The sequence below is a fragment of the Acartia tonsa genome, chromosome 8 (assembly GCF_053477335.1).
Source record: "Acartia tonsa isolate MP-2025a chromosome 8, ASM5347733v1, whole genome shotgun sequence".
Classification (NCBI taxonomy): Eukaryota; Metazoa; Arthropoda; class Copepoda; order Calanoida; family Acartiidae; genus Acartia; species Acartia tonsa.
The window spans coordinates 41,064,990-41,075,650 of NC_137267.1; the positions used below are offsets into that span (position 1 = coordinate 41,064,990).

Below are 10,661 nucleotides of genomic sequence, written 5' to 3' on the forward strand. Positions count from 1 at the left end.
CTTACCCAAAATAGTTATATACCTTTGCAGAACCTTTGGGAAGCTACCCTGTAAAGGAGAACCATGTCAGTTCAGCAGTTAGTGAGATCCTTTGGTACACACAGACAAACATCATGTTACTTTATTATAAGGATTTATTTTCAAGTGCATTTGTCCCATGTGGCCAGGAATGTTTTCTAAAATAAAAAATAATATGGATTGATTTGGCTTTAAAGAAGCACACAACATTTTTAGCAACAATTGTTGTGGATAAATGAAATAAATATATTCGAAAATTTGTATTGGCTTGTTATACACATAATAAAAACCCAGTAAAGAGATTCCCCTATTATAAATTCAAAAAGTATAAACAATTTTTACCAATTCCATGCTTGTTAGCTATAACAATGTAATAGGTGAACATATTCTGATATCCAAAAACAAACCCAACCTGAAATTAGATAATCAGAATCATTTAATTTAATTATAATCTTTTGGAAGCTGACATTTCAAAATATTAATATTTAAGAATAAAGTTCACCCAATCATTGTCAGTTTCATCAGAAATATAGAGAGTTCCATTATATTCTACATCATCAAATGTAAAGTTATTGTTGATAGCAATTGATGGCTGAAATTTAATTAGTTATGTACTTTTCTGTTATAAATAGAAAATGTTTAAAAATAAGAGTTTCAAAATCTCTTATTACCCTACAGTTAATTGATTGATATAATTCTGTTCCATTTTTTCTATCCTCCCATATAGCACTTTGTTTTCTGCATTGTTTCTTTAAAGCTTTACCTGAATATTAAAATCATTAAGATTATAATGTAGTGTGGATACATGGTTGTAGAGAAGCTTTGCTCTCTCGAATAATAATTAAACAGATTTAAAGGACAATTGTATACAAATTGAAACTTGTTTTTTTTTCTTCAAAAAGCGTAGCTATTCTATAAAGGTTGCCAGTCTATACATCTGACAGTGCCTGCTTTTTCACTGAACCATCGCAAGGTACAATAACAGTACAATAACATGTATTTACATTTTGTTTTTTGGATGATTTTAGACTAAACGTTTCCATGTTTGACTGGTTTTTTCCTATCTCTAGCTTCATAATACTTAGCAATTGTACTTAGATCAGTAAAAATTCCACTAATGACAACAAATATTGATAATGTTAACTACAAGGGTGAAAAATTCCTGTCCTCTAATAAAAAAATACAATGATGTTAATGTTAATCTTTCTAGTGCTCCGTGTAAAATTGATTATTGCTTACTTAGGTAATTTTGAACAGAACACATATCAGTTTTAATCATCATACTAAATAGAGAAAAAATGATTTAGAAAAACATTATTGAGAATATATAATGAAAAAGAATTAAATTTGTTCTTACGAGGAATAAAATAATGATTGATCAATGAGTTTATTGAATGGACAAACATCATCTTTATCAGGAGTACCATCCCCATCACTTAACATAGTTAATCAGTTTTACAGGTCATAAAGTTGATCATGAAATTATTCTAAACAAAATTAAAAGAATATTCTGTTTTTATTGATCTTAAAATTATTTTTAACAAAACATAAACATATCATATTACAACAATAAGTTTAATTTTTTTAATTTATAAAAAGTACATACATACCTATCATGGGCGCAATTTTCATTATATTTTGCCTAATTTAATTAAAAATTAATGATCCTTTTTTCAACTTGAATAAAGAAAACTTAAATTTGTAAGAAAAAAAAATTCTGTAAAATTTTACTTGTTGATTATTGGCTACAAGATAACAACTGTCTCCAACATTAGGTATGCCATCTCCATCTATATCATCATCACAATGGTCACCAATGCCTAAATGATTATAAAATCTTTGAATATTACTTAGTTTTTATTTGTGTAAATTTTAAACATACTATTGATCTTCTCAAATGATTGCATCAAGAAATAAATAGTTTTAATTAAATTGGAGTAGTTTGATGAATCTTTTAAAACATGAAAAGTTGTACTGTACATTTTTAATTTTGCTTAGTTTAGGATATGTATATGAAAATATTTGAAGAAAAATGAGACAGAACCAATAAAGTTAAGTTATTATGTATTTATGAGATTTAAAAATAATATCTAAATACTCTCTTACCATCACCATCTGTGTCTATTTGAGTTGGGTTGGAAACAAAAGGACAGTTATCAATTTGCTGGACATGACCATCACTAACATATCGAATATCAAAATTAGTTACCTATTTGAAATATTTTAGATTTTTCAGAAAAATAACTTTATTACCCATCAAGATCTTGTCCAACTTCACATGCATCACCAACACCACTTTGGTCAAAATCAGTCTTAAAAATTGATACATGATGTAAAAATTCTAGAATATAGATAACAGTAACAATAACTAAATTTAATGTACCTGTTTAGGATTTGGTTTATCAACACAATTGTCACATGCATCACCAATGTTATCTCCATCGCGATCTTCCTGGAAATATGTTTCTATATTCATACATATTGCATTTCAAGGAAACAAGCAAAATCACCAACCTGGTTTGGATTTGCAACCTCTGGACAATTATCCTTGTCATCCATTATGCCATCTCCATCTTTATCTTTTACACAATCATCACCCTGACCATCATTGTCTAAATCCTATTAATCATCAATAAATTAAATCTTTTTAAAGTAGATCTTCACATTTGAAAAAAAGGAACATTAATTTGTTAGTATGTTTTTAAAAACTGTACTTACAAATTGAAAAGGATTAAATATATGGATACAATTATCACAAGCATCCCCAACTAAATCTCCATCCTGGTCTTCTTGGCCTGGGTTTGCTATGCTAGGACAGTTGTCAGGAATGACCTATAAAAAGTATGAGAATTTTTCATCTTAATTTATTAAATATTTAAGTTTGGAAAACCATCTGAAAACTCAAATCTATATATAGAAAAGCCTAAATCCACCCCTGGATTTATTAGTAGCTTCTAAAGTTACTGAAACTTTAAGTTATAGACAAAAAACTGATAAAGTTGCAAATAATTGTAGGCTTTTTCTCAACCTAAAAATTTTTCAATGCTTATCTTTAATTTACCTGTCCAAACATACATTTCTGAACTTTCAACAAAAGACTTGTCAGGTATTTTTGGTTTGTGTAACATTTTCTGCTCTGCTTGCACTCATCTTTAGTATTTAGGAAATTACAGCTATTTTGTAATGAGTGAAAATTACTGAATAAAAGTTTCAGTTATAATTTTAAAGGAAAATTTCAATTTTTTTAAATGTATAATTCAAAATTCCTAGTTTGGCGTTCAGATTTTCTATTTCTTTCTGAGGACAATTTTTCTTCTCCTAAAATTTTAACAAAATCTAGAAATTAAAAATCTATAATAAAAAAGAAAATATGTGTATTATAAAAAAACTAAAATCTACCAATTCCATATCTGTTAATCCATCATTATCCTATTATAAAACATTCATTACATACAAAATTCTTTTCTTTAAATGTATAAATATAAAAGAAATTACTTGATCATTATCACATACATCTCCAATGCCATCTTTATCTAAGTCTAAATTTAAAACATAAACAAATATTTTTTGTAAGAAAATATATTATTTATTCTAAAACTAACAATGAGATACCTTCTTGCTTTGGATTTGCTGTATTTATACAATTATCTTTTCTACACAAAGGTGAGTCACATTCTAATTCCATATCTGGGTGTCCATCTAATTCAAGATAGACTTGATAATGTGAAGTACCACTTAATTGATTATTTTTAAGATATTATAAAAAAAACTTTTGCTTTTACATTCGCATACAAAAAAATCTACCAAGATCAGAATCCTGTCCACAGACAGTTCCATCTCCAGCCATTCCAGGTTTACATTGACAAACATTGTTTACAAGAGTGCTATAGGGTCCACAATTAGTTCCATTCACTATAGTGTATCAAAGGTAAGAAGAAAATTCTAATAGGTTGATCTTTAATAAGTTAAAGATTTGCATAATACTTCAAATTGTGTTTCAAATTCAAAGAAAATTTACCTTGATATTTATTTGAGCCACCTAATAATTTTTTTGTATTTACATTTTCTGTACTTTTCAGCCATGCTTTACTTGCTGAATTTGTGTTGGGTATAAATGGATTTGTATTTCTAAGGTTCCATCCAAACGTATTAGAATTGGGTAATAGGTATGGATTTCTATCAATAGTATTTGTAAAATTCTTGTTTGCAAAAGGAATCTGTTTTGTAAATTCCTTAATATGATTATCATCAGCAACTTTTTTGATGGAATTAGTGGTTTTATCATCCCCAAAAGCTTTGTTAGTTTCAATTTTTGGCATTATTGGAGGAATTTTAGTGTTATTTATATATTTGTTTGGAACATTTGTTTTTGAATCTAAAATTCTTTTCTTAGCATTCATATTGTCATGTCTTATTCCAGGTGTTATGTTTGGATTGTAAAGATTATTCTCATTTCCACTGGAAACATTTTTATTCTTGTTATTACCATTTTTATTTCTGTTCATAATATCAGGAGATTTACCATCAATATTTAACAGATTCTTTTTAACACCCTGCTTTACTTCTTCATTTTCAAAATCAAAAAAGCCTTGAGGGTTGTAAGGATTGGGTATAGAAGCTGGTGTAATGTTGTTTGAATTATGATTGTATTTGTTTCCTGGTGGAATAATCATATTTTTGTCTTGGTGCCAAGGTTCTTGAATAACTAAACAAATAAACTTGATTACTTGATTACTTCGTACGGGCGGGATTGCAGTCCAGGACCTTATCGACTTGATGTACTGTCCAGGTCCTGGTCCAGCAATCCAGGAGAACTAAGGATGACTGTAACGCACCCTTCTCTGTCCAAACACCCAAGGATATTAGGCTAAGTAACATCCATCAGACAACCAACTCTCTGTGATGCACGACCTTTGTCTGAGAAGTCCCAACTTTGCATGGTAACGAGTTGCGCCTGTTTTGGGCCAAGGCATTCCCCCTACTCTAACTATTTATGTCGCGCATCTGACATAGCAGCAGTAGGAACCATTTTTAACGTCTTTAGTTATGACGCGGTGTCGGCCCGAGATTCGAACCTATCACCTTCCCGACGACGAGCGGATGCGCTATGTGTTGAGCCACGGTCGCGGGTAACAAATAAACTTATCTTAAAAAGAAAAAAAAACTTATCTTATTGAATTTATTGTTTATTACCTAGATTTGTTGGCTTAGAGTCAGGTGCCTAAAATATTAAATCAATATTGTTTAAAGCTATGATAAATATATTAAATACTCTAAAATATAATTTAAATGGACAATGGTACCTTTTCATAACAATTTATTTGTTCTAATGGAGGAACCCATCCTTCTGTTGTACAAATACTTTCATGTCTAATTGGAGGATAAAAATATTAGTTTTTTAATAATTAATTATAACAAATACATAATTAGAACTCATTTGAAGCAGCTTCGTTATATCTAAAATTCCTGTTAATAAAACTTCAAGATGAATTTATTCGTAAAATCATTTTCAAATTCAAACTGATAATTAACATTATCAGTATAAATATTGTATCAATTAATTCTTGTTTTACCTTTTACTGCCAGTAAAACAATGTAAAGCACATATTTCTCCAATTGAGTCTTCTAGATTTTTGGTACAAATCTAAAAAATCAATGGTAGAAAACAGTTTTTGTTTGAGTATGTGGTATTCAAAATAAGTTATTAGTAAGCATTACACAGTGTGGCAAAAATAGGATTATAACTTAAATTAGCGGGTCTCCAACGGCTAGGAACTTGTTTTTGGTTGATTACAGATGTAAATTCCTTCCCATTTCTGGTTTGTTTGCCAACCAGCCAATACCACCGTGGGGTTCATTACTTTTTAGATTGGCTTCAAAGTTGAAAAATGAGTTATTTAGACTTAAAAAAACCTATTTCCCCTTTGCCCCACAGTGAATTGTCAACATTACATTTTCTGAAGGATGATGGCATTTCCATTGTCCACCTGGAACCTTGAAAACCTGGCCAGGTCTGGGACAAATTGGAGACAGACATCTAATCTCCGCCAGCTTTTCAACTTTGTTTGGTATCCATCCTTGTATAAAAGAGTATAAAAACTCAAACGCTTTCGCACATTGTAGCATTTTGAACACTGACCCCCCCCCCCCTTATTTTGAAACAAATTGAAAATATGGGGGGGGGGTATTATTCGTTTATTACTCAAGGCCAGGTTAGGTTTTATTAGGTACTGAGTAGCACTGCAGGAGTAGGCACAGAGGCACAGTTTCCCAACCCCTTAATTTTTTATTTATTTTAAAGATAAGGGGGAAGGGGAGGTTATCAGATCTCTATAGCACTTTGTGGAAAAGCACAAAAATTCTTTAAATTATATGAAAATTTTTTTTTTGTTTCAAAATCAGATATTTTAGATTTTACTGCAATTAAAATTAAACATACTATCCCAAAAATTTTGAAACTTTGTTTTTTTTTTCACTTGACTATCAATTTTCCTTCCTTACCCTGATGAGTGCATGTAGTGAAAATACGTTCACTAGCTATCCCAGAATCTATACACGTCAACCTATAATAGAAAAAAATAGCTTTGTTCTCTAAGTTGAGTTTAAGTGTTTTAGTTTTATTATATACTTATTTTGTTTTTGTTTTCCAGATGCAATTAATAATGAGTATGTTTTTTTTGGAATAAAAAAGTAGACTTTTTCCTTTTAAATTGGGTTGAGAAAGATTTCTAACTGAATGGCGTTGATATAACCTATATGATTTTTAACTAAACTTTGTCCAAATGTACACAGAAACAAATAGCAAAGCCCAATTAAAATTGTGTTTGATTAATAATAGGTTTTACAATATTAACAATAACAAACACAATTTTATTTTGACTTTTGACTTGTGATATTTCAGTATCTTTCTACTTATCTGTCTGTATTTCTGTCAATCTGACTATATAAGTTATTTCTATATATCTATTAATCTATCTATCTGTACCTGCAAGATTCCCCTACATCATGTCCAGTAAGACAGTGCCACTTTAATTTATCTGTCTAATCAATATTCTATTTTATCAGAAGCATAGCTACACTTTAAGTAATATACTTTTACTTAATTTTTAAAATTTTTCTATAATTAGGGTCAGTCTATAATTAGGTCCGTAATGGATAGCTTTTTTCATTAATTTAGGCATGTTAGAATTGTCCTATCAATTTCAAACTTTGTATGATGATTCCTGTAGCAGTTAGGTACAATTTAGAAAGCGTAGCAACTCTATAATCGTTGCCAAAATGTCCGTACGTTCATTTTAAACAAGTTGCTTTTTAAGTTTTTTAATAACAATTTTTTATATTATATAATCATCCGATTGATCTATTTTTTGGAGTACTGATTCATATTACAATAAGGTACAATATTCCAACAAATTTACGTACAATTTTGTCAAAACTTATAAATTTATATTTTGTATATTCAGTTCTGACACTCTACTAGAGTTAATGTTCGTCTGTCATGCCGTTTCAGAGCTTAGCTTTTATGGATGTTGTCATCCTTGTTTTATATAAAAATATTTTTTTTTAAATTTAATACCAGTTTTGGCAGATTTCTTACATCACAAGCACTGGAAAAAAAACTTTTCATTTATTTTTTTGTTATTGGTAGCTAAGCTACTTTATAACTGATATTGTATGTCCACCCGTTAGTTGGTCAGGCTATCTATCAGACAATTGTTCTTTTTAATTGTGCTCTAGAAGACATTGAAATTCTGCAGGGAAATTGTTTTGTTTTCTCACTGATAACAGATAATATGTGCTGCATTTTTGTGAAGATTTTACTTACTAATGAACATTTATTCTGTAATCCAATTTGTCCGTTTGTTGGTTTGTAATGCGCTTTAAGACATTAAATTTCACAAAGAAAATTTGTTTTAAGTTAGATTGCTGAATTTTGAATTTATTTAGCATTAAATATCTTCATAAGGACGATTGTTTCCAATAATAAAACATAAACAATATTTAATTTTGAAGAAGAAAATAAAGTATTATATGCTGCAATACAAATAAAAGTATAAAAGTATCGCATCGTATTATAAACAGCTTTCCGTAAATATAAAAATGTACAATTATAAGATTAAAACTAGTTTTGTTAACCCCGAGATGCCGTTGGCATGGCCTAACTCGTTTTTGTATTATGATTGTGCATTTTTATATTCGTAGAAAACTGGATATAGTACGATACAAAACATTATTTTTAGTATGGATTAGAATCGGTTGTAATCTAGCGGATATTTATCGGTTTCAAAGCCATATTGGAAAAAATGACAAACCCCAAACTGTCCAGTTTTGATCAAGACGATTTCAGTTACGTCATATACGTTTCGGGAAAGAAAGAGGAAGGGGGGAAGAAAATCTCTTCAAAAGAGATGGGAGAAAAGAGATTTTATTCCCCCCTTCCCTTTTTATATGACGTCACATGAATCGTCTTGCTCAAAACTGGACAGTTTGGGGTTTGTCGGAAAAAAATATACCATATTTTTACCTTCTATGATTACCATATTCTGGGGTATCATGGCTTACACAACATTCAAATAAAATAAATACCAAGACAACATTTGAGCATTTTAACATTATTATCTAAAACTGATTTTAAAAATATTTCATTTCAACGTAACAAGCGCAGGGATAAGGGATGGGAAACCTGACCGAAAATTAGGTCTCAGCCTCCTTTTAAAAGTGATGGGGCAACTTTTCTTTTTTGCCTATAAAATCAACTCATTTCCCCCAGTTCCTCATTGGCTGTAGGCCAATATCCAATAGCCTGAAACTTGCTTTTAGCATTAACCAATTAATTAATAACAAACGCGTCCCCCAGTTCATTATTGGCTAAATTAATTCAAGCAAACATAAATTTCTGCTATTAGAAAGACAACAATGGAAACTTTCTGCTATTAGAATGACAACAATATATATGACGTTCAATCACATCAACTTATTATTAAATTTACACATTAAAAAATGTCCATATAGCAAAACATAAATTGAGAGATCGTTTTTTGAAGACTGAGTAGGATTCAACATTTTATACTTTAGAACAATGTGAAAAACTCATGTCTTTAGACAATTTAAAAGTTACATTTCATGTGGAATTGATAACCCATCTAAATGATCACAAATACAAAACTAGTTCAATATGTAAATAAAAGTGTACTGTGTTTTGTTAAAAAAAAAATTTCATTAATTTTGGTAAAAATTATTGCACACTTAATTGAACTTTTCTGTTAATATTTAACGTAAAATAAATTTTTTTTTTAAATTCTTAATTTATATGTTTGCTATGGAACAATTAGTTGATAGAATGTTACCCATGTACTTATTCAATTCTACTTAATTTATTTATTAAAGCTGGGGAGCTAAAGCGGTGTTTATTTCTATATACAAATTTTGGGGTGAAGTAGATCCCCCCTTAAAATGTTTGAAAATAAATCAGATTTAACCATCTCAAAAAAAACTTTTTTTTAAATGGGGGGGGGGGGGTTGGCGAAGTAATAACGGGATTCTACTTAAAGCCACTAACATATTGGTTCTTTGAAAAGTTTTTATTATATTTTATGATAGGTGAAATCAACTACCTGAATTCTATTCTATACTTTTTTTCTTTGCATTCATATAATATCTATTTCATCATTGTTCATAGTTTTCAAATCTAACTACTGCGTCATCCCGAAACTAGTTTTTTAGGCCTAGTTGGAAAATAGGCCTGGAATAATATTTTCTTACGTTTCCCATCCCTTATCCCTGAACAAGCGAGGGGAATGTAGAGTAGTTAACAATACCTGTCAAAATTCAAATTGGGAAAGCCTGATTTTTTTACATCCTAGCAAAACTCTGTGCACTCCACTGTTTTTAATACTCAAAACAGGATATTCAATTATAAAATGGGGTATTCCTGTCCAGTTTTTTGTTAAGGAATGAATATTTCTTACCCTCGTGAATAAATGATGATCATTCTCATTTAAACAAAAACTCATTTTTATGCTAGTAAAATGTGGTTTATTTTGGTTTTTTAAATTTCATTTATTTCCCTGGTATAATTTTTCTTTCTTTTAGTAATTAATAAAAATTCTAAAATCTTCCAAAAAAAAATTAAAAATCTTCTAAAAATGATACCCGGGATATAAATGATCATACCCGGGAAATCAATGAATATTTACATCCACTATTTAAGGGGTCGTTTATATGGGAATGGCTATTTAGTTTCATATCCATTGAAATCTTTCACCATGAAAACTTAAATAACGCAGTTAAACATTTTGTTAAAATCAAACTGTAGTTAATTAATATTAGATATACAAGATTTCACTACAGGATTTTTTAAATGGATTATAGTGAATATGAAATACTTTAACTCAATCTTTTGCTGAATGTTATATTGTTTAAAGATGAAATTTAACAGCGTGCATTGTTGTAATTACTACTATTCATTTCACAAAGATTTTACATTCTTTATTTTTATTACAATAATTCACAATTTACAAATTTGTATTATATTTTTTTTTAAATAATGATAATAACAACCACATTACAATCCCCTCTTGGTATGTTTTTTTTATTAATATAAATTATGAAAGTTTAATTTTATCAGCATTTTTAATTACCCA

The 10,661-nt window shown here is 29.3% G+C and overlaps 1 protein-coding gene across 1 annotated transcript; it reads right to left on the reverse strand.

Moving 5' to 3' along the window:
- Positions 1-46: 46 nt before the first annotated feature.
- On the reverse strand, positions 47-8,645 carry LOC145326961 (uncharacterized). The gene is made up of 28 exons (XM_080170417.1): positions 8,543-8,645; positions 7,595-7,625; positions 7,004-7,059; positions 6,520-6,581; positions 5,971-6,095; positions 5,592-5,662; positions 5,322-5,388; positions 5,212-5,239; positions 4,037-4,723; positions 3,823-3,930; positions 3,631-3,717; positions 3,514-3,557; positions 3,418-3,447; positions 3,285-3,336; positions 3,080-3,168; positions 2,737-2,850; positions 2,533-2,637; positions 2,402-2,470; positions 2,272-2,330; positions 2,125-2,198; positions 1,750-1,838; positions 1,629-1,660; positions 1,376-1,453; positions 1,258-1,301; positions 690-781; positions 521-610; positions 361-430; positions 47-176 (listed from the first exon to the last, which is right to left on the reverse strand). Exons 1-28 carry the CDS (start codon positions 8,629-8,631, stop codon positions 112-114), a joined length of 2,607 nt encoding a protein of 868 aa, XP_080026543.1. The 5' UTR covers positions 8,632-8,645; the 3' UTR covers positions 47-111.
- Positions 8,646-10,661: the final 2,016 nt, after the last annotated feature.

Bases quoted from the DNA above. Each gene is read 5' to 3' on its own strand.
- LOC145326961 (XM_080170417.1), bottom strand. From the start codon at position 8,631: ATGTTAAAATGCTCAAATGTTGTCTTGGTATTTATTTTATTTGAATGT. The intron at 3,337-3,417 runs GTAGATTTTAGT...TTAAAATTTTAG, and splicing joins GATTAACAGATATGGAATTG to GAGAAGAAAAATTGTCCTCA. The intron at 2,851-3,079 runs GTAAATTAAAGA...TACTTTTTATAG, and splicing joins AGAAATGTATGTTTGGACAG to GTCATTCCTGACAACTGTCC.